Genomic DNA, 26,688 nt, shown 5'->3' with positions numbered 1-26,688 from the left:
CAATACGACGGTCGATCAACCGGGGGCGTGGCTATTTGGAGGGCGAGGCCTCGCCGTCGTGGGCGTGGCCATTAAGCTGTTCTTCAATAGAGGGGCGTGGCTTTGGCGTGGGTGGGCGTGGCTCGGAGCACTGGAGGATCGGCGCGTGCGCATGGCGGCCCTCTCCCCCTGGCGGCGGGCCGATGACGTCACGGGAAGGCGCCGCCCAAGATGGCGGCGGGGCCGAGCCGCGGGCGCTGAGGCGGCGCCGGGGCCGGGAGCGGGAGCGGGGCCGGGATCGGGAACGGGAGCGGGAAGCGGGGCTGGAGCGGGACCCGGGCGGGCCATGGCTGCCGCCGCCGCCGCCGCGCACTGAGGCCCCGCCGCTTAGCCAGGCCGGGATGCCCCGGGGGGGGCCCGGGCCGCCGCCGGAGCCATGGAGGAGGAGGGCAAGAAGGGCAAGAAGGTGAGAGCGGCGGCACCGCGGGGCCCCTCCGGGGGTCGCTCAGCCCCGGCGCGGGGCATTCCCGAACGCGGGCGTGGGACCTGCAGGACCCCCGGCCCGGATCCCCCTTCCCGGGGGTTTCCCGGATCCCCCTTCCCGGGGGCCCGCCCCCTCAAAAAAAAAAATCCTCCTCCCCATGTGAATGGGGGTGTTGAGAAGATCATTAATTGATCGGGTTATTATTTATGAAGCTCTTAATTTATGGGTTTGTTAACTTACTTAAATCAACTCTTTACGTGAATTAATCTCATTTCTCTACCGGTTCATTTATACCTTTATACATTTGTACTTCCTCGTGTCTCTGGGTCTCAGCAGCTGCCCCTGTTCCCACCTTGCCCTAATTTCCCTCATTTCAGCCCATTTCTGGGTCCTGGGGGGGAGGTTCAGCCGGAGCTGCTCCACAGTCCTGGAGCAGGGGCGGCTTTGATCCCGTAATTTTGGGGAGAAATCAGATATTTTTGGGGGGCCCTGGACTCCCAGGGATCCCGAGAAGGGGCAGCAGGTTCCCGCTGAGCCTCTGCCTGGGACTGAGCAAAACATTCCCAGAGCGAGGGAAAACGGATGGACTTCTTGGGGCATTGCCATCCAGGCTTCCCATGGAGCCAGACCTGGGAATTCAACCCCCCGGTGTCACCTGGTGCTGCAGGGGGAGGAATTACCCTCCTGGAGACGGGATGCTCCTGCCTTTGGGAAGGACTTGGCTCCCAAGGCTTCAGGAGGTGTGGGGTGACCCCAGGTGTGGGTCCCACCTCTTCCTTGGGATGTTCCAGTTTGGAGTCTGGATCCTCCTCTTAAGTGCTTGGACATGTTCAGCTGGTCCCCCCACCGCTCTCCATCCCACTTGGATGATCCCACCTGTCCTCCTTCTGATCCCTAAATCCTCCTCACAGCCCCTTCCCGGGGCTGATCCCACATTTTCCAGTCCCATCTGTCCAGGCCTGGCTGCCCCAGTCTGTTTCCCTCCTGCTTTGTGGGTGATCCCAGTGGATGAGGAGGATTCCCATGGCTGATCCCACATTTTCCAGTCCCTCCTGCACCAGTAATCTCAGACCTGTCTGTTCCTGTCCTGATCCCGATGGATTGTGAGCTCCCTGAGCCCCTCCAGAGCTGTGGCATCTCCTGGGCTGACTCCTGGGCTTGTGGAGCTTCCTTGGAGCCAGTTTTCCATGGTTTTGGTGGTGGATCACCATTAAACCTGGATCATTCAGCTGTGGAGTCGGGGGATCCATCCCTGTGTCCAGCTGCTGTTCCAGCTGCAGGGAGAACTCTTCTCCCTGTTTTTTTTCCACCCTGTGGATCATTCCAGCAGCGTTCTGGGCTGAAGTGAGGGCCCTGAGTCCCTCAGGTGCTGATCCAAAGGGACGGCGGGGCGGGTTTGGGATGAGCAGGAAAGTCCCAGCTCAGCTTTGGGTAAAGCCTGAACTGGTTTAAACTGGGGGCCCGGAATTCCTGCCAGGAGCTGGTGTTCCCAGGATCTCCCTGGTGGTTATCCCAGCAGGAAGGAGCTGTTTCCTGGGCAGGTTTGGGATAAACTCCCATTTCCCATCCGGAATTCCCGCGGGGCTGTGGGAGCCTGCCCGGGGCTGGGAGTGGGTGGGGTCACACCTGGAGCCCCAGGTGAGCAGGGATGTTCCCAGCCTGGTTATTCCTGGGAGGAGGAGAGGGTGGAGGTGGATTTTCTGGGAATGATTTGCCTGTCAGGAGGATTTTCCTGCTGGTCTGACTCCGGAATCCGTCCGACGGCTGCAGGTGATCCGGAGCTTGCACGATGTCCCTGAAGGAATTCTCTGTTAGCATGAAATTCCTGACTTTCCAGCTTGGGAATGCCCTGGACGGATCCAGCCCCGTGCCCTGGGCTGATCCCTCAGCAGGGCAGGGGGGATTCTGCCCCTCTGCCCCTGTCTCAGCTGAGACCCCCCTGCAGAGCTGCCCCAGCCCTGGGAACAGCAGCAGGAGGACGTGGAGCTGCTGGAGAGAGTCCAGAGGAGGCCCTGGAGCTGCTGGAGATGCTCCTGGGGCTGGAGCCCCTCTGCTCCTTGGGGGGTTTGGGGGGCCAATAAAGTGGATTTTGGAGTGTCTGTGCTGTGGCTGCTGGGGGAGCAAACAGCTGCCTGTGTTACTGGGAGATGGGGAACGGGGTAACAGATAAAATTCCACCAGCCCAGGTTGCTCCAAACCCCATCCAGCCTGGCCTTGGACACTTCCAGGGATCCAGGGGCAGCCACAGCTTCTCTGGACAACCTGTGCCAGGGCCTGCCCACCCTCCCAGCCAACAATTCCTTTCCACTATCTCATCTATCCCTGCCCTCTGGCAGTGGGAAGCCATTCCCCCTTGTCCTGTCCCTCCATCCCTTGTCCCCAGTCCCTCTCCAGCTCTCCTGGAGCCCCTTCAGGCCCTGCCAGGGGCTCTCAGCTCTCCCTGGAGCCTTCTCTTCTCCAGGGGAACCCCCCCAGCTCTCCCAGCCTGGCTCCATGAGAAAGGTGCTCCAACCCTGGGAGCAGCTCCATGGCCTTCTCTGGACTCTCTCCAGCAGCTCCAATGGGAACGACTCCTGGCTCCCATTCCCAGGATGGCCCCATCCTCCCCAAACCACCCACCAGGTCTTGGGCTGCTGCTTCTCCAACCAACCTCCTTCTTTGGGGAGTTGTAGCCTCATTCCCAGCTTTGCTTTCCAAATGTGAAACCTGAAACTCAAAATAGAATCATGGAATGATGGAAGAGTTTGGGTTGGAAGGACCTTAAGGCTCACCCAGTCCACCCCTTGCCCACCTCCCACCAGCCCAGGTTGCTCCCAGCCCCGTCCAACCTGGCCTTGGACACCTCTAGGGATGGGGCAGCCACAGCTTCTCTGGGCAGGAAAAAGCTTTCCTGTCCATGGACTCAGTGGATCATGGGATCATTAGGGTTGGAAGAGCCTCTGGCATCATCAGGTCCAACCACTGGTCTCCACCCAGGTGCTGGAGACAAACCAGCTCTGACCTCTGAGGAGGAACCAGGGCTCAGCCTCCCGTGGGATGGGGGGATTTCCCAGCAGGAAAGCACCAAGGATTTGGGGTGTTCCCAGGGATTTAGGGGTGCAGGAGGCAGGGTGGGAGGTGGGAATGGGCTCGTGCCACAGCCCCATCACCAGTTCCACCCCCAGCTCGACCTGTCACGTGGGAGGGAGGAAGCTGTGGCCGTGGCACTTCCTGGCCCTGAGCTCCTCCATTCCGGCCCTGGCTCCCCCAAAGCCAGGGGAGCAGCTCCCCCTTTCCCCCCAGAGCCCCCCCGGCTCTCCCAGCACGGTTCTGTCCCATCTCCCGGGGAGTTCCATGGAGGACGAGGTGGGTGCCGGGATGGGGAGCCCCAGCAGCAGGAGCTGTCTCAGAGCTGCGTCACCGCGGGAGGTGCCTCTGCCTCGGGTTTGGGATCCCCAGACCCTCTCCCCAGAGAGCCTGGGGGGCTCGGGATCATCCCAGCCCCATGGAGACAGCACATCCCTGAGGGAAAAGGGGGGGTTATGGATTGGGGTGGGTCTGGAGCCAGCTGGGGAAAGGGGAAGTGTCTGGGTGCTGATTCCAGCCGGGGATTCCTGCGTCGCTCTGCTTTGCATTCCTAAAAGATTCCCGTGGAATTAGATCCCTGGGCATCGGCAGCCAAGATTTGGGATGGGGCACCCTGGAGTTGGAGCGTCCCCAAACCTCTGCTTTTGGCAAACAGAACCTGTTGAATCCAGGATTTCCTTCTCTGTGGAGTCCCAAGCCCTGGGCAGGGTTATGGAGTCACAGAATCATGGAATATCCCGATCAAGGATCATGGAATCCTTCTCCTGGATGCTTCCCAAAAATCCACACTGCTGCTCCTGAGGCAGGGGCCGTAGAGTTGTTGTCTTCCCTTTTGTCCTATAGAATCCCTTTATCTCCCTGATCCAAGGGATGTTTTTCCAGGCCGTGCTGTCCCCAGTGTCCTTGTGGCTGATCATTCCCCTTCTCCCAGGAGCTTTTCGTTGGTTTAGATTTAATTAATTCACCTTTGGAAGCGCCTTCTCTGCCCCTGCAGATCCAGTATTCCTTTCTCTTGGCTATGGGGGTCAGGGAAGCTGGGATGTGACTGTCCTGAGGGGTGGGAAGCAGAGGCCACCAGGGAATGGGGCATTGGAGCCATGTTGCCGAGGAGCTCCCAGGTCCAGCCATGGATCTGCCTGCTCCAAACATCCACCTCACCTGATAACCCTGGAATTGGAGCAGTTTGGGGACGTTCCCAGTCGTTTATCCAGCGTGGAGCTCGGTGGGATCCGCTTGGAATTCCCGTGCCGATGCCAAAGGTGCTCCCTCTCAGCCAGGAGCCCTCCTGTTGGCTCCAATGGTTTTCCAAACCTGGCACTTCAGGAACCACCAAGAGCCGTTTCTCCCAGAGAAATTCGCTTTCTGGATCATTTTCTCATTATTTTGGGTCTCCCTGGAACATTCCTGCCTGTCCCTTGGGCGTTCCTTGGTGAGTCTCCACGGCAGCAGGTACAAAACCACGGAGGAGCCCTCCGGATGTGCTCTTTACCCGGAACACACTTGTATTCCCCTCACCTGGGAGGTTGAACGTGGTGACCCTGGGGGAAAACACCACATTTTGGAAGCGTTCAGCACTTGGGACACGTCCTGGGGAAACGCTTTCCAGCGGGAAGCCGCGGATTTGCAGCTCCAAGCGCGGAGCAGCAGGATGTCGGAGCGGCAGGGTGGGGTCGAGGAGGGCCGGGCAAGGGCCCCGAGTTCCGGTGCCACAGCCCCTGTCCCCCTCAGCCCGGCGTCCCCCTTCCCTCCCCAGCCTGGGATCGTGTCTCCGTTCAAGCGGGTGTTCCTGAAGGGCGAGAAGGGCCGGGATAAGAAGGCCCAGGAGAAGGTGACGGAGCGGCGGCCGCTGCACACGGTGGTGGTGCCGCTGCCCGAGCGCGTGGAGCCCGACCTGCTGCTGCACGACTACATCGAGAAGGAGGTCAAGGTAGTGCTCCCCTGCTCGCTGGGAATCCCTTCCCGATATCCCACCTGGCCCTGGGAAACGTTTCCCCTGTCCTGACCCTCCATCCCTTGTCCCCAGTCCCTCTCCAGCTCTCCTGGAGCCCCTTTAGGCCCTGCAAAGGGCTCTGAGGTCTCCCCGGAACCTTCCCTTCCGCAGGGGGACATTCCCAGCTCTCACCTGTCTGCAGGTTTTCCTTGGAGCATCTCCATGGCTCTTCTGGACTCATTCCAAGGCTGTGGTAACGGTTTGGCTCTTCTTTCCCAGTATTTAGGCCAGCTCACCTCCATCCCGGGATACCTGAACCCCTCCAGCCGCACGGAGATCCTGCACCTGATCGACAACGCCAAGGTGAGGGGATCCCTGTTCCCTGTTCCAGGGATCCCAGCGGGGAAAATCCAGGGTCACGGAGCTTCCACGGCGCTGGGGCTCGTCCAGCCGGTGTCCTCCATCCCGGTGTCCTCCATCCCTGTGTCCTCCATCCCGGTGTCCTCCATCCCGGTGTCCTCCATCCCTGTGTCCTCCATCCTGGTGTCCTCCATCCCGGTGTCCTCCATCCCTGTGTCCTCCATCCCGGTGTCCTCCATCCCGGTGTCCTCCATCCCTGTGTCCTCCATCCCTGTGTCCTCCATCCCGGTGTCCTCCATCCTGGTGTCCTCCATCCTGGTGTCCTCCATCCCTGTGTCCTCCATCCTTGTGTCCTCCATCCCGGTGTCCTCCATCCCGGTGTCCTCCATCCTTGTGTCCTCCATCCCAGTGTCCTCCATCCTTGTGTCCTCCATCCTGGTGTCCTCCATCCCTGTGTCCTCCATCCTTGTGTCCTCCATCCTGGTGTCCTCCATCCCGGTGTCCTCCATCCTTGTGTCCTCCATCCCTGTGTCCTCCATCCTTGTGTCCTCCATCCCGGTGTCCTCCATCCCGGTGTCCTCCATCCCGGTGTCCTCCATCCTGGTGTCCTCCATCCCGGTGTCCTCCATCCTTGTGTCCTCCATCCCGGTGTCCTCCATCCCTGTGTCCTCCATCCTTGTGTCCTCCATCCCTGTGTCCTCCATCCCTGTGTCCTCCATCCTTGTGTCCTCCATCCTTGTGTCCTCCATCCTTGTGTCCTCCATCCCGGTGTCCTGTGGATGGGAGGGAAAGGTTCCAAGGTGGGAGGGAACGGTGAAACACCCCTGGGAGGGCAGTGAGGGACTGGAATGGGCTCCCCAGAGAAGCTGTGGCTGCCCCATCCCTGGAAGTGTCCCAGGCCAGGCTGGAGCAGGCTGGGCTGGTGGGAGGTGTCCCTGCCCGTGGCACGGAGCCGGCCGATCCTCAAGGTCCGCCCGGCCCCAAGCGCTCCGTGGCTGAGGCCGTGCCCATCCCTGTGCCCCAGAGGGCCCACCAGCTGCCGGGCCAGCTGAGCGCGGAGCACGACGCCGTGCTCAGCCTGTCTGCCTACAACGTGAAGCTGGTGTGGCGGGACGGGGAGGACCTGATCCTGCGCGTGCCCATCCACGACATCGCCGCCGTGTCCTACGTGCGCGACGACTCCGCGCACCTCGTCGTGCTCAAGACAGGTGAGCCCTGCCCCTGCCCGTGGCTGCAGGTGGGACTGGGGGGTCCTCAAGGCCTTTCCAAGGCCATTCCAGGGCTCCCTGTGACACCGGGAGCCTGTCCCTGTGTGCTCTCAGGACAGGGAGGGCTGAGCCGGGGATTTATCACATTACAAACCCCCCAGACAGGCTGTGGGATAAAGGAGTAAGTGCTGTAGGGGCTGGAATTCCCCTGGTGGAATTCTGAGCCGTGGGAACGGCCAGAGATCTCCAGAGCTGTCAAAACAAACTGCAAAGTTGAGGCTTTTCATCCCCTTCTGCCCTGCCCACCCCAAGATTCCTTCCTGTCCCCTCCCTGCCCCGCCTTTCCCTCACTCCTCGTCTCCCCCCAGCTCAGGATCCCGGGATCTCCCCGAGCCAGAGCCTGTGTGCCGAGGGCTCCAAGACACTGACGTCGGGGTCGCTGTCGGAGAGCGCCGGGGGGCCCCTGGAGTGCTGCTGCCTGGTGGTCCTGGCCACGGAGAACAAGGTACAGCTCCCACCTGGCCAGGGAAACCCCGGCAACACCCGGCCACTGCTGCAGTGGGATTGCTGGCAAATGTCTGGCTCTTGCATCGGGGTGAGGCTGGAGCCCCAAACTCCTCAGCGGCCACAGCCCGTGGGGTGTCCGGATCCTCCCCTGCCTTGTGGGACACACGGGGCTGGATTTAGGGATGCAGGTGTCGTTGGGCATTGCTGGAGTATAAGGTGATACCTGGAGAGGGACACAAGAGGGGCTCCAGGGATGGTTTCCCTTGGTTCCTGCTGCCCAGAGCCTCCTCCAGCAGCAGAAAATCCCTGAGGACGACAATCCCATAATGGGATTTTGCTGATCAGGGCGTTTTCCCAGTGCTGACCTGGAGTTTGTTTCATCCAGTGTCTGGATCCAGAGCTCCTGCTCTCGGTCTCTCCAGTCTCCACTCAGGGTGGAGTTTCACTCCCCATGTTCCCAGTTGTGACGTTCCCTGGGCCACCTCCACCTCTCTGGGGTGCAGGTGATGAGCCAAAATCCCAGGGAGCTGCACGGAGGAGCCTCGGCACGGAATGTGGGGGCTCAGGAGTGGATGGTGGAGCATCCCAGCCCCATTCCCGGGTGGGAGAGGGTCGGGATGTTCCTCTGGCAGCGCGGGAGGGTGACGGACTTCGGGTCCTCGTGGGAGAGGCCCCCTGTCCCACGGAGCCCAAGGGAAAGGCCAGTGTGGGGTTCTCCAAGCTCCCTGCTGGTTCCAGGTGGGTGCCGAGGAGCTGTGCTCCCTGCTCAGCCAGGTCTTCCAGATCGTCTACACCGAGTCCACCATCGACTTCCTGGACCGCGCCATCTTCGACGGGGCCTCCACGCCGACACGGCACCTGTCCCTGCACAGCGGTGGGTGTCACTGTCATTGTCACCTGTACCTGTCCCTGCACAGCGGTGGGTGTCACTGTCCCTGTCCCTGTCACCTGTACCTGTCCCTGCACAGCGGTGGGTGTCACTGTCCCTGTCACCTGTACCTGCACAGCGGTGGGTGTCACTGTCACCTTGTCACCTGTACCTGTCCCTGTCCCTGCACAGCGGTGGGTGTCACTGTCACCTGTCCCTGTCCCTGCACAGCAGTGGGTGTCACTGTCACCTGTCCCTGTCCCTGCACAGCGGTGGGTGTCACTGTCCCTGTCACCTGTACCTGTCACCTGTCCCTGCACAGCGGTGGGTGTCACTGTCCCTGTCACCTGTACCTGTCACCTGTACCTGCACAGCAGTGGGTGTCACTGTCCCTGTCCCTGTCCCTGCACAGCAGTGGGTGTCACTGTCACCTTGTCACCTGTCCCTGTTCCTGCACAGCAGTGGGTGTCACCTATCCCAGGGGTGCTCCCAGCATCCCCCACATCCACCCCGTGGGGGGCCAGGGACAGCCACACTCAGGGTGGAAAAGCCTCAGAGACCCTCGAGCCCACCCGTCCCTCGCCACCAACACACGGCCCCAAGTGCCACATCCATGTGGATGTTAAACCCCTCCAGGGGTGGGGACTCCACCCCTGCCCTGGGCAGCCTGGGCAACCCTTTCCAGGCTGGAATTTTCCCAAGATCCAACCTAAACCTCCCGTGGCACAACCTGAGGCTGTTTCTTCTCGTCCTGTCACTCATTCCCGGCCTGTCCCCTTCCAGCAGAGTCAGGAATCACTCTGGGTCAGGAATCACTCTGGGTCAGGAATCCCTCTCTGGGTCAGGAATCCCTCTCTGGGTCAGGAATCCCTCTCTGGGTCAGGAATCACTCTGGGTCAGGAATCCCTCTCTGGGTCAGGAATCCCTCTCTGGGTCAGGAATCCCTCTCTGGGTCAGGAATCACTCTCTGGGTCAGGAATCACTCTCTGGGTCAGGAATCACTCTCTGGGTCAGGAATCAATCACACTGGGTCAGGAATCACTCCCTCTGTGTCAGGAATCACTCTCTGTCAGGAATCACTCCCTCTGTGTCAGGAATCACTCTCTGTCAGGAGTCAATCACTCTCTGTCAGGAGTCAATCACTCTCTGTCAGGAGTCAATCACTCTCTGTCAGGAGTCAATCACTCTCTGTCAGGAGTCAATCCCTCTCTGTGTCAGGAATCAATCCCGCTGGGTCAGGAATCAATCCCTCTGTGTCAGGAATCAATCCCTCTGTGTCAGGAATCAATCACTCTCTGTCAGGAATCAATCACTCTCTGTCAGGAATCAATCCCTCTGGGTCAGGAATCAATCCCTCTCTGTCAGGAATCCATCTGTGTCAGTAATCAATCACTCTCTGTCAGGAATCAATCCCTCTGGGTCAGGAATCAATCCCTCTGGGTCAGGAATCAATCCCTCTGGGTCAGGAATCAATCCCTCTGGGTCAGGAATCAATCCCTCTGGGTCAGGAATCAATCACTCTCGGTCAGGAATCAACCCCTCTGGGTCAGGAATCAACCCCTCTGGGTCAGGAATCAATCCCTCTGGGTCAGGAATCAATCCCTCTGGGTCAGGAATCAATCCCTCTCTGTCAGGAATCAATCCCTCTCTGTGTCAGGAATCAATCCCTCTCTGTGTCAGGAATCAATCCCTCTGGGTCAGGAATCAATCCCTCTCTGTCAGGAATCAATCCCTCTCTGTCAGGAATCAATCCCTCTGGGTCAGGAATCAATCCCTCTGGGTCAGGAATCAATCCCTCTGGGTCAGGAATCAATCCCTCTGGGTCAGGAATCAACCCCTCTGGGTCAGGAATCAACCCCTCTGGGTCAGGAATCAATCCCTCTGGGTCAGGAATCAATCCCTCTGGGTCAGGAATCAATCACTCTCTGTCAGGAATCAATCCCTCTGGGTCAGGAATCAATCACTCTCTGTCAGGAATCAATCCCTCTGGGTCAGGAATCAATCACTCTCTGTCAGGAATCAATCCCTCTGGGTCAGGAATCAATCCCTCTGGGTCAGGAATCAATCCCTCTGGGTCAGGAATCAATCCCTCTGTGTCGCTCCTGGGCTGGGAAATCACCGAGTTCGTGCCTCTCACATTCCGTATCCCAAATTTCTCTCCTCCCAGATGACTCTTCCACCAAAGTGGACGTGAAGGAGCCCTTGGAGGCGGATGCCAGCACTTTGTAAGTGAGCCCTGGAGCTGGGATTAACCCCGGACCCCCTGCCCTGGGCACGGTGGGAAGCTCAGCCCGGCCCCGCTGGGCCTCGGCGGGTGTTGGCACAGATCCTGTGCCGGCCTGGATTGTCCTGCCCTCAGCATTCCAGGGACAGTCACATCCACAGCCAGCAGTCCCTGTGTCAGCACAGCACGGGGGCAGCGGCTGATCGGCCCTGCTGGAGCTGGGAGAAGGGTTTTCCCAAAAAACCCCTTCGTTTGGGAAACTTTTCTCTCCTGGATCACTGGAAGCCTCTGTAGCGTTTGTGGGATGGAATCCCAACACACAGTCCTTTGGTTAACATGGAGGGATGCTCTTGGAATAGCCAGTATTGAGGGATGCTCTTGGAGTATCCAACATGGAGGGATGTTCTTATAGTATCCAACATGGAGGGATGCTCTTGGAATAGCCAGTATTGAGGGATGCTCTTGGAATGTCCAACGCTGAGGGATGCTCTTGGAGTATCCAACATGGAGGGATGTTCTTGGAGTATCCAACATGGAGGGATGTTCTTGGAGTATCCAACATGGAGGGATGTTCTTGGAGTATCCAACATGGAGGGATGTTCTTGGAGTATCCAACACGGAGGGATACTCTTGAAATGTTTAACATGAAGGAATTATGAACACTATTGGAAATTTGCAGCTTTAGCCCCAAAATGAGGAGTTTGGGGATTTTTCCCTGTGCTGTTCCCAACGAGGAAGCACCTGGAGGGATAATTCCCTGTGTGGGGCTCCATTGTCACGGGGTCACCAAACCAATGTTTGGCTCCACGGGGTCCTCGGACCTGGAGGTTCCAGAATCATGGAATATCCTGGGGTGGGAGGGACCCCCAAGGATCAGAGCCCGGCTCCTGGCCCTGCACAGCCCGCCCCAGAATTCCCCCCCCACGTGGCTCCCCACCCCTCCAGCCCCTCCATGCCCGAGGAGCTCCCGAGAACTCACCGTGTCCCGTGTCAGCTCCTTCCCAGACACCCTGGAGGCAGGAGACACGTCCCCGTCCTCGTTCTCGGCGCGCCCGTCCCCGCACGTGACCACGGCCAGCGAGAGCGAGCTCAGCACCACGGCCACCGAGCTGCTCCAGGACTACATGATGACGGTGGGGGCCTGGCCGGGCCCTGGGGCTGGGAGCGGGACCCTGGGGGCACTGGGATGATCTGGGGATTTGGGACTGGGACCCTGGGGGCACTGGGATGATCTGGGGATTTGGGACTGGGACCCTGGGGGCACTGGGATGATCCGGGAGTTTGGGACTGGGACCCTCGGGGCACTGGGATGATCCTGGGATTTGGGATCAGGACCCTCGGGGTGCTGGGATGATCCTGGGATTTGGGACTGGGACCCTGGGGGCGCTGGGATGATCCAGGGGTTTGGGACTGGGACCCTCGGGGTGCTGGGATGATCCTGGGATTTGGGACTGGGACCCTGGGGGCGCTGGGATGATCCAGGGGTTTGGGACTGGGACCCTCGGGGTGCTGGGATGATCCTGGGATTTGGGACTGGGACCCTGGGGGCGCTGGGATGATCCAGGGGTTTGGGACTGGGACCCTCGGGGTGCTGGGATGATCCTGGGATTTGGGACTGGGACCCTCGGGGCACTGGGATGATCCTGGGATTTGGGACTGGGACCCTCGGGGCGTTGGGATGATCCTGGGATTTGGGACTGGGACCCTCGGGGCGTTGGGATGATCCGGGGGTTTGGGATCAGGACCCTTGGGGCGTTGGGATGCTCCTGGGATCTCAGATTATGGCCTCAGAGGGAGGGACATGGGGTGTAGGAGCAGCTCAACCTCCTCCTTCCCAGCCAGGCTGGGCCGGGAGGGCCTGACTGAGGGCTCGTGTCGTGGAATCTTGGAGTGGTTTGGGTGGGAAGGGAACTTACGGATCATCCAGTTCCACCCTGTGCCGTGGGCAGGGACACCTTCCACCCTCCCAAGTTTCTCCAAACCCCGTCCAACCTGGCCTTGAACAATTCCAGAGGTGGGGCAGCCACAGCTTGTCTCAGAAATCCACTTCAGTCTCTCACTGCCCTCACAGCATTTCTTGCCAATATCTCATCTAAATCTCCACTTTTCCAGTGGGAAGCCATTCCCTGTGTCCTGTCCCTCCATCCCTTGTCCCCAGTCCCTCTCCAGCTCTCCTGGAGCCCCTTCAGGCCCTGCCAGGGGCTCTCAGCTCTCCCTGGAGCCTTCTCTTCTCCAGGGGAACCCCCCCAGCTCTCCCAGCCTGGCTCCAGAGCAGAGGGGCTCCAGCCCTGGCAGCAGCTCCGGGGCCTCCTCTGGACTCTCTCCATCTCCCACAGGAGCATCCCCCACTCTGTCTCCTCTCCCCTGTCCAAAGTCATCCATATCCATAAGTCCCAGCCCCAGCAACACCCAGAGCCTGTCCCTGCTTTCCCATTGGGATGAGGGGTCCCTGGCTGCAGGCAGTGCCATTCCCAAGCCCCGGTGCCATGAGTGCTGTCCCCCAGCTCCGGACCAAGCTGTCCTCCCAGGAGATCCAGCAGTTTGCCATGCTGCTGCACGAGTACCGCAACGGGGCCTCCATCCACGAGTTCTGCATCAACCTCAAGCAGCTCTACGGGGACAGCAGGAAATTCCTGCTCCTGGGTGAGTGCAGGAGAGCTCCAGAGGTGGGCACTGGGTGCTAAGGGACAGGCAGTGGGGTGGGACTGAGGGGGGAGAGGGTCGGGGCACGGGGAGGCCTTGGGGTCACCACACGAGGGGAATGTCTCACTCCACCACTCCTGTGGAGATTCCTCCTTCCTGGGCCATCTGTCCCAGCCTATCCTGGTTTGAGTCCCTGCCTTGGAGCTGTTCCCTGTCCTCTCCTGGCTGTGGAACACCTGGGAACCTCCTGCCAACCTGGGAGTCTCTCCCAGACCTGGGAACCTCCTCCAGAACAAGGGAATCTTCTCCAGACCAGGGAACTTAATCCAGACCTGGGAACCTCCCCCAGACCTGGGAAATCTCCAGGCCAGGGAATCTCCTCCCAACCTGGGAATTTCCTCCAGACCTGGGACATTTAAATAACCTGGGCTTAAACACCTGGATCCTCTCACCTGGCCTTTACTATCCAAGTTAAAACAGGCCAGCAGTTTAAAATCCTGACAGGATAGGAACAGTTTGTCTGACCGCACCCAGGGCCTCCCTCCTGGCCTCTAATATCCAAGGAAAACAGACCAGGAATTCCCAATCCCCCCAGGATGGAAGCAGTGTGTCTCACCTGGGCCCTGCTGGCCCCTGGGGACACCGAGGGGACAGGGCAGATGTCCCTGATGGGACAAATTGTTGGCATAAGCTCAGCAAAGCCGAGCAAGGAGTCAGGTGAGGAATTAGATCCTTTGGAGTTTGGAAAATCCCCCTTGGGCCGGATTTTGCCCTCAGTGGGCGGTGGCCGCAGGTCCCAGGTGTGACTGGGAGACCTGGAGCTCCCCGTCCCCCAGAGAGGCTCCCGGGCTCTCTGGGAAGGCTCAGGAGCCTCGGGGGCACCGTGCAGTGAGGACCCCCCGGGTACCTGCCCTGAGCGCGCGTCTCCACGTCCCACACTCTGCCCCTGCTCTCTCCCGGCCCCAGGCCTGCGTCCCTTCATCCCGGAGAAGGACAGCCAGCACTTCGAGAACTTCCTGGAGACCATCGGGGTGAAGGACGGGCGCGGGATCATCACGGACAGCTTCGGGCGCTACCGCCGCTCCCTCGGCGCCGCCTCCGCCTCCAACGGCACCGGCGCCGCCGGCAGCTCCGACGAGCAGTCCGTGCCCTCGGAGGAGGACGAGTGGGACAGGATGATCTCCCACATCAGCAGCGACATCGAGGCGCTGGGCTGCAGCCTGGACAGGGACTCGTCCTGAGGGAGCGGGCTGGGCACGGGGGCCGGGACACGGAGCTGCCCCCGGGGGATCCCGGCCCTCGGAGGGACACCGGGACACGGAGGTGCCTTTGGGGGGGACCTGGAACATGGACCTGCCCCTGGGGGGAACACGGAGCTGCCCTTGGAGGGACACCAGGATGTGGAGCTGCTCTTGAGGAGAACACGGAGCTGCCTTTAGGGGAGACATGGAGCTGCCCCTGGGGGTACCCTGGGACATGGAGCTGCCCCCAGAGGGGGACATGGAACATGGAGCTGCCCCTGGGGACCCCAGAGTGGCCCTCGGAGGGACCCAAGAACACCAACCTGTGCCCTCGGGTGGGGGACATGGACCTGCCCTTGGAGGGTCCCAGAACGTGGATCCTTCTGCAGGACCTGGGGTCTCCAGCAGGATGGATTCACTCTCCTGGCCTCAGTAACGGCTCCAGGGGCAGGAACGGCTCCGGTGTGGATTTGGGGGGGCAGAGCTGGATTTGGGGTTTGGATTTCTGGGGACAGATCTCTTTCTGAGCATCGAGGTTTCCTTCCAAGGGGATGGATCTCCCCGGAGGATGGATCTGCTCTTGAGCATCCCGATCTCTTCCTGAGGGGCCGGACCCGCTCCCTCCCCAGTTTACAGTTTGCACAGCAGGTCCCCCACAACTCCCCCCCGACCCCCCTAATGAAGTTTTGCCACAATGTGAATCATTTCACCCTCTCGGCCCTGCTGTCGGAACACTCCAGAACGTTCTGGCTCCCCCAGATTCCCCACAATCACCCCCTGCCCATCCCGGTGGTCCTGGTGGGGGCAGGAGCTCAGGGGGGCTGCTGGGGCACCCCAGGACCCCCAGAGCTGATCCAGGACCCCCCTTCTATCTGCACCCCTGGTGGGAGTCCCACCTTGAGGGGGGTCCCTATATGGGATGGGGGGGCCCAGTTAATCCCACAGCCACACCAGAGGGGTGCTGCCCCCTCCGTGGGGGCCCGGGGGGGGGGTGATGGGCCCCTCCACCCAGAGGCAGACGCTGACTCAGCAGTTTGGGGGATCCCGCAGCTCCAGCACATTCCAGCGGCTTCAGCCCCAAATCCCCCGCTGTGCCTTTAACCCCTCTGCTCCCAGTGCCCACCAGTTCACCAGCACCCTCACTGGGGTGTCCCCAGTTCAGCAGCACCCTCACTGGGGTGTCCCCAGTTCACCAGCACCCTTAACTGGGGTGTCCCCAGTTCACCAGCACCCTCACTGGGGTGTCCCCAGTTCACCAGCACCCTTAACTGGGGTGTCCCCAGTTCACCAGCACCCTTAACTGGGGTGTCCCCAGTTCACCAGCACCCTCACTGGGGTGTCCCCAGTTCATCAGCACCCTCACTGGGGTGTCCCCAGCACCCTTAACTGGGGTGTCCCCAGTTCACCAACTCCCTTAACTGGGGTGTCCCCAGTTCACCAGCACCCTTAACTGGGGTGTCCCCAGTTCACCAGCACCCTTAACTGGGGTGTCCCCAGTTCACCAGCACCCTTAACTGGAGTGTCCCCAGTTCACCAGCACCCTCACTGGGGTGTCCCCAGTTCACCAGCACCCTTAACTGGGGTGTCCCCAGTTCACCAGCACCCTTAACTGGGGTGTCCCCAGTTCACCAACTCCCTTAACTGGGGTGTCCCCAGTTCACCAGCACCCTTAACTGGGGTGTCCCCAGTTCACCAGCACCCTTAACTGGGGTGTCCCCAATTCACCAGCACCCTCACTGGGGTGTCCCCAGTTCACCAGCACCCTTAACTGGGATGTCCCCAGTTCACCAGCACCCTCACTGGGGTGTCCCCAGTTCACCAGCACCCTCACTGGGGTGTCCCCCCCTTCACTGTTACTTTTACTGGTGTCCCCTTTCTCCCTGTACCTTAGTGATGTCTTCCCCCCCTCACCCTTAACTGGTGACTCCCCCCTCTCCTCCCGGGGGTCCCCCAGCCCCAGCTCCTCCTCCCCCTGGAATCTGGGGGTGCTGGAAGCTGAGTGATCCCGAGGACTCACCTGGGGGGCACAGAGGGGGCCCCTCCAAGAGCCTTCCCATTCCCAGGCCAAGAAACTGGGGGCAGGAAGGGGGCAGTAAAGTGGGGGGACCCCGGGTCCCTGGGATTTGGGGAGCAGGAATTCCCTCCCTCAGAGCTGGGGGAGTTTCCTTCCCATCATTAAACCCTTTGGGAAATTGGGAATTTCAGGAAAACCCCCGTTTTTGACAGGATCCGGAGAGCTCCTAACAGCTCATGGGGGAGTGGGGGGTGGGTTTATATTTCCATGGGAAAGGGGATTAAATTCTGGGAGTAAGGCAGAGCTGCAGTGTCCTGGCAGGTCTCTGCCACACCCCCACTGCCCCCCTAAAGTTGGGGGGGGTAAACCCTGACCCCCAATGGTGTCGGGAGCACCCTGGGGTGCTGCCACCCCTGACCCCCAGCACCATGAGAGCCCCAAAACCTGCCCACCCTGCTGTCCCTCCACCTCCCCATCCCGGTCACAACCCCCAGTGCTGCCCCCCACCTCACTGCTGGAAAAGGGGTTCCCCAGACCCCCCAAAATCATCACAGGGGGGGCCAAGTGCAATCCAAGGGGTGCAGGAGGCCTTTATTGAGCGGTCCAGGGGGGGAGGAGGAGGATGGGGGGCAGGAGGAAGGATCTGGGGGGGCTCTGTGCATCTATACAGGGGGGCCAGGCCAGCCCCGGCCGCTACATGGTCAGTTCCTGCGGGAGAGAGGGCGAGTCAGGGACCCCCGGGGACACCCCAGTCCCGCTGGGGAGGGTCCCAGCCCCGGCAGGGTCCCAGCCCCAGCAGGGAGGGTCCCAGCCCCCCCAAGGTCCCAGCCCCCGCAGGGAGGGTCCCAGCCCCCCCAGGGTCCCAGCCCGGCCCCACTCACCATGATGGCGTTGACGATGTCGTTGTTGTTGTGCCGCAGGGCCCGCACGGCTTTGGGGCGGGACACGTTGGCCTGGGCCATCACCAGCTCGATGTCCCGCACCTCCAGCCCCGTCTCGTCCACCTGGGGGGGCACAGGGCTGTCACCCCCCCAAAGGCACCCACCCAGAGCTTCGGGGGTCCCCCGGCACCCATCCCGGGAGCCCCTCTGGGTCCCCTCCCAGGGCACACCACACTGGCCAGGGCCATCCCCAGCTCCGTGTCCTGCCCCTCCAGCCCCGTCCTGTCCCCCCCATAACACCCCACAGGACCCCGGGGGTCCCTCAGCACACCTCAGGGACTCCCCCCGTGCCCCCTCCCAGGGCACAAGACCGTAACCTGAGCCAGCTCCGTGTCCTGTTCCTCCAGCCCTATCCCCCCACCTGGGGGAGGAACAGCTCTGTCACCCCCCCCATGTCAACCCCCGGGGGTCCCCGAGCCCCCCCAGCACCCACCTCCTCCTCCTCCTCGCTCTCCTCCTTGATGGCGAGGGCGGGGGCCGTGTCTGTCACCAGGGCCGAGTGTTCCAGCGGCACCTTGAACTTCTCGGCCGCCGCTTTGTGCACTTGCTGGGACAGGTCCTCGATCTGGGGGGCACGGGGGGGTCACTGCCGGCCCCCCCCGGGCAGGGACACCCCCCACACACACACCTGGGACCCCCGAGCCCACCTTGGCCTCCCCAAAGACGATGTAGATGTCGGAGGCGGGGCTCTTGAACACGTCGGGCTTGGAGATGACGAACAGGATGTTCTTGGACTTGCGGATGGTGATGCGGGTGACGCCGTGGATCTGCCGCAGCCCCAGCTTGGACATGGCCTGGGGGCACGGGGGGCACGGGGTGACCCCCTGCACAGCAGCCCGGGGGGCTCCAGCCCCCCCAGCGACACCCCAAATCCCCGGGATAACGGGGAAACCCGGATGGAGGATGGAGGACATTGTCCCTGGCACGGCCAGGATGGGACCCCCAACCCAGGGTGGGGACCCCCAGACACTCCCCAGTGTGGCCTGGAGAACCCCCTGGAGTGGGGGCTTGAACCCCAACACCCCAGAACTAACCACCCCAAAAACCCGGGGTGAAATAAGGACCCCAACCCTATGGGTGTGCCCAGCTCCAACCCCATGGGTGAGCCCAACCCCAACCCCATGGGTGAGCCCAACCCCACCCCAGTGTGACCCGGGGATCCCCAGAGTGGGGACCAGACCCCCAACACCCCAGGACTGACCCCCCTGCCCGAACCCTGGGATGGGGATCCCAACCCCACATAGGGACCCCCCATTCCCAGTGGGACCCCCCGTTCCCCGTGGGACCCCCCCGTTCCCAGTGGGACCCCCCGTTCCCAGTGGGACCCCCTGCTCCCTGTGGGACCTCCTGCTCCCTGTGGGACCCCTGTTCCCAGTGGGACCCCCGTTCCCAGTGGGACCCCCCGTTCCCTGAGGGACCCCCTGCTTCCTGTGGGACCCCCGTTCCCTGTGGGACCCCTGTTCCCTGTGGGACCCCTGTTCCCTGTGGGACCCCCCACCTTCCGGGCCTTCTTCTCGCTCCGGCTCTGCTTGGCCTTGCTCAGCGGTTCCTCTCCGGGGCCGAGCGCGTGGCCCAGGGGCACCTGCAGAGAGGGGGGGTCAGGGGGGCCCCCAGCACCCCCGGGGAGGGGTCCCACCAACCCCGACCCCCCAAGCCCCCACCTGGGGCTGGGCGGGGGGCGGCTCCGAGCCCTCGGGCTCCTCCAGCTCCGGGATGGACTCGTCGTTGCTCTCGGATTCGTTGCCGGACCCTGGGAATGAAGGGGGGCAGGTGAGAGGGGGCCCCGGACCCCCCAAGCCCGGGGGTACCCAGGGCCCCCCCCCTCACCTCGGTGGTTGGGCTGGCAGCGCTGGGGGGCCGGCTCGGCCCGGGGGGGCTCAGCCTCGCTGGACGAGCTCGACTCGGACTGCAGAGACCCCCGGGGGGGCCCCCGGCCCCCCCCAGCCCCCGGCCCTGCCGCTCGGCCCCGGGGCTCCGGCTCCTTCTGCGGGGGGGGCTGGGGGGCTGCGGGGGGACGGGGGGCTGAGCCGAGGGGTCCCCACAACTCCTCTGGGGGGTCAAACCCCCTGCTCACCCCCATCACCCACCCCGGGACGCCTCCAAAGGCACATCCCCCCCCCAGGTGCCCACCCTGGTGCCAAGAAATACCCCGGGAGGGGGGCTGGGCTGGGGGGGGGAACCTCCCATGGGGGTGAACCCCCCTGCTCACCCCCATCACCCACCTGGGAAAACAACCCCCCCCCCAAAGGCACTCCCAGCCCCCCCAAGTGCCCACCCTGGCCCCACAGAGTCCCCTATGGCAGTGGGAGGGGGCTGAGCTGGGGGGGCCCAAAACCCCTCCATAGGGCTGAACCCCCCCCGAGACCCTCCCCAGCCCCCCCGGGTGATGCCCCCCCCAGACCCACAGCCACGGAGGAACCTGGGGGGTGTCTCTTACCTTCCAGGTGCTTCCTGGAGGGGGGCAGCCCCGGGGGGGGCTCCTGGCCGGGGAGGGGCCCGGGGGGGGCTGGAGCCAGCAGGGACACGGCGGCGGGAGGAGGCACTTGGCTGAGTTTGGGGGGCGCAGGGCGGGGGGGCTCGGGGGGGGGTCGGTTCCTGGGGGGGCCCCTGCTGAGCCCCCACAGCAGGAAGGGGGCTGGAGGAGACCCTCCCCACCACCTCCTCCTTCTGCTGCTGCTGCTCAGGGCGAGCTGGGGGGGATCTTGGGGGGCCGGGGGGGCTTGGGGGGCCACCCTCCCCCGGGACTTTGGCATCGGTGCCCCCCTCAGTGGGGCCGGGGGGCTCAGGGCCCGGCCGGGGGGTGGGGGGCTCCTGCAGGGGCGGGGGCAGGTCCCCGAGGGTCCCCCGGGGCAGGGCAGTGACCCCCGGGCTGGCCCCGCGCCCCGAAAAGGCACCGGGTGGTGGGAGCAGCTCGGGGGGGGGCCGGGGGGGTCCCCACAAACACCTCCCGCTCCGAGGCCGTGAACAGTGGGGGGGCCGCGGGACCCTCATCATCCTCCTCCCCCTTCTCTTCTGCCTCTTCCTCCTCCGACGGCTCCCCGAGGGCACAGGGGGGGCTGGGGGTCCCGGGGGGGTGTGGGGGGCTGGGGGTCCCGGGGGGGTGTGGGGGGCCCTCCCTGGCGCTGTCGAGGCTGGAGTCGGGGTGGGATTGAGAAGCATCTGGGGATGAGCCCTCGGGCGAGGCGGTGGCCACATCCCCCCACCCTTTGGGGGGCTCGGGGACCTCCCTGGGGGGCTGTGACAGCGACCCCTGTGACAGGGGACACGGGAGGGCAGCCAGGGGCTCGTGGGACAGGGCCACCTCAGCTGCCAGCACCACGGGGGACACGGGCTGGGGTGAGGGGCTCAGGGTCACCGGGGCACTGGCCGTGGTGGCCACCAGGCTGGGGGTCACTGGGGTCACCGGGGCACTGGCCGTGGTGGCCACCAGGCTGGGGGTCACTGGGGCAGTGGCTGTGGTGGCCACCAGGCTGGGGGTCACTGGGGTCACCGGGGCACTGGCCATGGTGGCCACCGGGCTGGGGGTCACTGGGGCACTGGCCGTGGTGGCCACCGGGCTGGGGGTCACCAGGTCAGTGGCTGTGTCATCCAGCAGGGTTGGTGTCACCGGTGTCACTGGCTCGGTGTCCCCAGTGTCCATCAGGCTGCAGGTCACTGGTGTCACTGGGGCAGTGGCTGCAGTGTCCATCTCATCCAGCGGGGTTGGTGTCACCGGTGTCACCAGGTTGGTGGCCACAGTGTCCATCAGGGTGGGTGTCACTGATGTCAGCACGTCAGTGACCGCAGCATCCTTCAGGGTGGGTGTCACCGGTGTCACCAGGGCAGTGTCCACAGTGTCCACCTTGTCCAGCAGGCTGGGAGTCACTGGTGTCACCGGGTCAGTGGCTGCAGTGTCCATCTCATCTGGTGGCCTTGCTGTCACTCGTGTCACCAGGTCAGTGGCCGCAGTGTCCATCTCATCTGGTGGCCTTGCTGTCACTCGTGTCACCAGGTCAGTGGCTGCAGTGTCCATCTCATCTGGTGGGCTTGCTCGTGTCACCAGGTCAGTGGCCGCAGTGTCCGGTGGGGTTGGTGTCACCAAGTTGGTGGCCACTGTGTTCAGCTCACCTGGGGGGCTCGTTGTCAGCAGGTCAGTGTCCGCAGTGTCCACTTCACCCAGGGGGGTCGGTGTCACCGGTGTCACCAGGTCGGTGGCTGTGCTGTCCATCAGGTCGGGCGTCACTGGTGTCACCACTGCAGTGCCTGCAGTGTCCGGCTCATCCAGTGGGGTTGGTGTCACCATGTCAGTGGCCACAGTGTCCAGCTCATCCAACGGGCTGGGTGTCACCAGTGTCACCAGCTCAGTGGCCGCAGCGTCCGGTGGGCTGGGTGCCACTGGGCCGGTGGCCGTGCTGTCCATCAGGCTGGGTGTCACCAGCGTCCCCAGATCAGTGTCCGGCTCATCCAGAGGGGTTGGTGTCACTGGTGTCACCATGGCAGTGGCCATAGTGTCTGGCTCACCGGGCGGGCTGGGTGCCACAGGGCTGGTGGCCACAGCGTCCATCTCATCCAGGAGGATTGGTGCCACACCAGTGGTGTCACCTGGTGTCCCCAGGTCAGCGTTCACGGTGTCCATCAGGCTGGGGGTCACCGGTGTCCCCAGGTCAGCATCCATAGTGTCCATCAGGCTGGGGGTCACCGGTGTCCCCAGGTCAGTGTCCACGGTGTCCATCAGGCTGGGGGTCACCGGTGTCCCCAGGTCAGTGTCCAGCCCAGGTGTCGCTGATGTCCCCAGGTCAGTCTCCGCAGTGGCCACCAGGCCAGGTGTCACTGGTGTCACCTCCTCAGGGGCCGCAGTGTCCGTCTCATCCCGGGGGATCGCTGTCACTGCCGTCCCCAGGCCGGTGGCCGCGGTGTCCGGCTGGCTGTGATCATCAGTGCTCCCTGCTGTCCCTGTGCCCAGCTCAAGGTCACTGTCACCATCGCTGTCACCCCCAGGGCTGTCCCGGGGCTCCCCGTTGGCCCCCCTCGGCCGGTGGCTCTGGGGGACACCGACTGTCACCGCTGGCTCCGTGCGAGGTCCCTGTCCCGGCGCTGCCGCTCCAGAACTTTCTGCCACCTCCTGGGGGGGCTCCGGGGGGGACCACGCCTCCACCGCGGGGACAAAGGCGTGGCCGTCCCGCTCCGTGTCCCCTCTGGGCAGTCCCGGGGGGGGCCCCGCAGACCCGGGGCCCGTCCCCTCTCCGGGGGGGTGACACGGGGACCCGGCGTGAAGGTGGAGCTCGACGCCGGGGGTGGCCGTGGGGGCGGTGGGGGTGCCCGGGGGGGTGCCCGGGGGGGTGGCCGTGCCCCCCGCGTGGCGCTCGGTGCCGTAGAGCCGCTCGTCCTCGTCCCCGTCGTAGGCGGCCGAGTCGGACGAGGCGTCGGTGTCGTCGCGGAAGGCGAAGGCCTCGTCCCCCCCCTCGGGGATGGAGCTCTCGGACAGCGAGCGCAGGAACGAGGCCGAGGTGCTGCCTTCGTCCTCCTCCTCCTCCTCCTCCTGCCCGTCCCCGGGGGGGGCGCGGGGGGAGATCTCCACGGCCTCGGCCTGGAACAGGAGGCTGCCCCGGAACGGGAGCAGCGCTGCCGGGATCAGCCCCGACACCTCGTCCTCATCCTCATCCTCGTCTTCGTCCTCCTCCGGCGTCTGCCCGTCCTCCTCATCCTCCTCCTCCTCGCAGCCCGGGGGGGCAAAGGAACCGTCCTCATCCTCCTCATCCTCCTCCTCGGGGGACAGCGGGGGGAAGGCCGGGGGGTCCCCCAGGCCGGGGGGCAGCAGCAGGGCCCCCCCCAGCCCCTCGGGGTCCCCCTCGGGCTCCCCCAGGCCCTCGGCCTCGGCCGCCAGGTTGGGGGAGCAGGACGGGGAGGTGCTGGCGGTGCCCGAGGAGCCCCAGCTGCCGCCCTCGGCCGTCATGTAGGAGCCCGAGGGGGACGTGGGGGGCGAGCACAGCCCCTCGCTGTCCCCGTCCGTCGGCTCCTCGGGGGGGGGCCGGGCCCCCCCCGCCCGCACCGGCGTCGAGGGGGCCGTGAAGAACAGCTCGGGGTCCAGCGCGGGGGGGCGGCCCGGGGGGGGCTCCTTGGGGGGCGCGGGGAAGGGGCAAGGCACGGGGGGGCCCCCCCGGGGCTCGAGGGGGGAGCAGCGGGTCTCCTCCCCCATGACGATGCGGGTGTCCAGGGGGTCCGCGGGCGGGGGGGGCCGGCAGGGAGAGCCGGGGGGGGCGGCGGCGGGGGGGCCGGGGTCGCAGCTGGCCCCCTCGGGGGGGGGACGGGCCTCCTCCTTGGCCGGCATCGGCGGGGGGGTCGCGGGCATCGGCGGGGGGGCTGCGGAGAGAGGGGACAGCCCTCAGTGCCACAGACCCCCCCAGTCACCACGGGGAGGGGAGACCCCCCCCAGTGCCACGGACCCCCAGGGCCAGCCCAGGACGGGGAGGGGGTGTCACCCAGGGAACTGCCTGGGGGTGGTGTCACCCCTCACCCATCCGGGGGGAGAACAGGGTGACCCCCACCCAAAGCAGTTATCGGGGGGGCTCCCCAGGGTCTGGGGACACAGGGGGGACACCAGCAGCTCCCCCTCCTCAAACCCCTCTCAGAGGGGGGGGGGGGGCAATCAGGCTGCAGCTGCATCAAGGGGGGACCCCAAGCCAGACCCCCACAACGCAGAGGGACCCCTCCACTGGGTGGGGGGAGCACCCCCCCCTTACAGCCCCCTCTCCAGGGAGTCCCCGAGTTTGGGGGTGCTCAGCTCCCCACTGCACACCTGAGGGGGTGGGGGGGGGTGCAGTTCCTTCTCCCGCCCCAAACACCCCAAAACCACCTTGTGGGACCCCCCACCCATATTACCTGGGCCCCTTTCCCCTTTGCTTGGGATCCTCCCCACGTCACCTGGGACCCCTCTGCCGTTACCTGACCCCCCCCCATGTTACCTGGGACCCCTCTGCCGTTACCTGACCCCCCCCATGTTACCTGGGACCCCTCTGCCGTTACCTGACCCCCCCCCATGTTACCTGGGACCCCTCTGCCGTTACCTGACCCCCCCCATGTTACCTGGGACCCCTCTGCCGTTACCTGACCCCCCCCATGTTACCTGGGACCCCTCTGCCGTTACCTGACCCCCCCCCCCATGTTACCTGGGCCCCCCAGGGGTGGATCCATAGGGAGGGGGGAGCAGCCGAAGCCCATGGGACCCCCCAAACCTGCAGCACCGCCCCCCCCGCTGCCCCCGGTGTGATATAGGGGAGGGGGCGGGGCGGCGCGGGGCGTGCCGGGAGGGGGCGGGGCCTGGCGGGGGTATTTGCGGGGCAGGTGCCGCCCCCCCCCCCCCCCCCCCCACTCCGAGATGGTTCGGTCCAAGCCCCCCCTCCCCACAACGTACCGAAGGAACTTCTGAAAGGTTCCTTCGGGGGGGGGGGGGAATCACCCTGCCAAGGGGGTCCTGCACTGCCCTTCCACCCCCCGCGTCATTTTGGGGGGTGATTCTGGCCTATAATGGGGGGGGGGCTACTGGGACCCCCTTAACGCAGCCCTTCCCCACCCCTGCCTGGCCGGGACACCCCCACACTTTGGGGGGATGTTTTGGGGTCCCCTCGCACTCCCACCCGGCACACGGTCCCCCAGAACCCCCTGGAGAGGATGCCCTAATTCCCCCCCCCAAAATGGACCCTTATCCCATTTTGGGGTCCCCCCGAGTGAGCTCCTGAGGCCCGGGGGAGGTGACACCGGGCTGTGTCCCTTCGATCCCCCCGGCAGGTGACAGTGGCCCCCGGGGACATCGGGACGGGGTGACCTTGGGCTGTGCCTCAGTTTCCCCACGCGGTGGTCCCGGGGGTGGGATGGTGCTGGGGGGGGGGGTGAGGCTCAGCCCCCCCAGCCCCCCCAGTACAGGGCTGGGGTGGGGGACAACCCGCCCCGACCCCCCCGGGGCTCCTGGGGGCGAGGGAGGGGCGGCCCCGAGGTGGGGTCCCCACAGCCCTCCCTGGGGGGCCGTGCCGGAGCCCCCCGGCTGTGCCGGGCCCGCGTCCTGCAGCGCTCCCGCTCCATCCTCATCCTCGGGCTCCGTCATTCCAGCCCGTCCTTCATCCCCCGCTCCATCCTCATCCCTCCTGCTCTGTCCTCCATGGCTCCCGCTCCGTCCTCATCCTCCAGCTCCATCGTTCTCACTCTGTTCCTCATTCCCCCCCTCCATCCTCATCCTTTGGGTCTGTCTTCATCCCCCTGCTCCATCCTCATCCTCCCATCCCGCACCCCTCCACCCCTCCCGCTCCGTCCTTCATCCCCCTGCTCCATCCTCATCCTCCCATTCCGCACCCCTCCCGCTCCGTCCTTCATCCCTCCAGTCCCATCCTCGTGTCTCCGTCTCCATCCTCCCTTCTCCGCCCTTCATCCCACCGGCTCCATCCTCATCCTCCCGCTCCGTCCTTCATCCTTCCGGCTCCGTCCTTCTTCCCCCCGAGCCACCCTCGTCCCCCCCCCGCCCCATCCTCATCGCCCCGTTCCGTCCTCGCCCTGCGGCTCCATGGCCCGGCTCCCCCTCCATCCCCCCGGCCCGTCCTTCATCCCCATCCCCGCGCTCCCATCCCCGCTCTCCCGTCCCTCCAGCTCCATCCCCCGGCCCGTCCTTCATCCCCCTCCCCGCTCTCCCGTCCCTCCAGCTCCATCCCCCGGCCCGTCCTTCATCCCCCTCCCCGCTCTCCCGTCCCTCCAGCTCCATCCCGGCCGCCCCGCTCCCTCCTCTCCCCCCGCGCCCCCCCGGCCTCACCTGCCTCCGCTCCCTCCGGCATCCCGCTCTCCTGCTCCGATCCGCCCCCCCGGCGGATTTCAGGGACTCTCCGGTGTCGGCGCTGCCCGCGGCCCCCCCCGGCGCGGCCCCCCCCGCCGCCCCCCCCCGCTCGGGCGGACGCGGCTGCGGCGGCAGCGCCGGAGCATCAGCGGGGCGGGGGCGGGGGCGGGGGGGGGCGCGGGGGGGCTCGGCCCCGGCACCCCGCTGATGTCAGCGGGAATCGCGGCCCGCCCGGCCCCGCTCTGTCGCGATACGGGGCTCGTGCCGGAGGGCGCTGCGGCGGGAGGGGGGTCGGGGGGGCTCAGGGCCCACCCAGCGCTTGCATCAGCTCCGGGGGGGGGAGGGGGCGGGGCCCGGCCTCAGTTTCCCCCACTTTGTCTCTTAAAAAAGGGGGCTGAGCCTCCCGCGGGGTCCTGCGGGGACTGGGGG

The 26,688-nt window shown here is 64.5% G+C and overlaps 2 protein-coding genes across 2 annotated transcripts; one reads left to right on the top strand and one right to left on the bottom strand.

The window, feature by feature from the left end:
- The first annotated feature begins 304 nt into the window (after positions 1-304).
- On the top strand, positions 305-15,189 carry CCM2 (CCM2 scaffold protein). The gene is made up of 10 exons (XM_051806153.1): positions 305-445; positions 5,283-5,456; positions 5,739-5,822; positions 6,844-7,027; positions 7,396-7,532; positions 8,273-8,408; positions 10,570-10,627; positions 11,621-11,759; positions 13,131-13,269; positions 14,236-15,189. Exons 1-10 carry the CDS (start codon positions 416-418, stop codon positions 14,508-14,510), a joined length of 1,356 nt encoding a protein of 451 aa, XP_051662113.1. The 5' UTR covers positions 305-415; the 3' UTR covers positions 14,511-15,189.
- Positions 15,190-17,102: 1,913 nt separating this feature from the next.
- NACAD (NAC alpha domain containing) lies at positions 17,103-26,339 on the bottom strand. Its single transcript, XM_051806055.1, is given in 10 exon segments — positions 17,103-17,232; positions 17,406-17,528; positions 17,899-18,030; positions 18,113-18,259; positions 18,964-19,047; positions 19,127-19,215; positions 19,903-20,059; positions 20,061-20,393; positions 20,395-23,804; positions 26,239-26,339. Coding segments are annotated over 10 exon segments (4,512 nt in total). The 5' UTR covers positions 26,261-26,339; the 3' UTR covers positions 17,103-17,217.
- Between the last annotated feature and the right edge of the window lie 349 nt (positions 26,340-26,688).

This window comes from Manacus candei, unplaced genomic scaffold, assembly GCF_025592945.1.
Source record: "Manacus candei isolate 608988 ecotype Guabito, Panama unplaced genomic scaffold, ASM2559294v1 h1tg000066l, whole genome shotgun sequence".
In the NCBI taxonomy this organism is placed as follows: domain Eukaryota; kingdom Metazoa; phylum Chordata; class Aves; order Passeriformes; family Pipridae; genus Manacus; species Manacus candei.
This window is presented reverse-complemented; position numbering and strand designations above follow the sequence as displayed.

Coding starts and splice junctions, on each gene's coding strand:
- CCM2 (XM_051806153.1), top strand. CDS start 416: ATGGAGGAGGAGGGCAAGAAGGGCAAGAAG. Junction 7,028..7,395: donor CCTCGTCGTGCTCAAGACAG/GTGAGCCCTGCC, acceptor GTCTCCCCCCAG/CTCAGGATCCCGGGATCTCC. Junction 8,409..10,569: donor GCACCTGTCCCTGCACAGCG/GTGGGTGTCACT, acceptor CTCTCCTCCCAG/ATGACTCTTCCACCAAAGTG.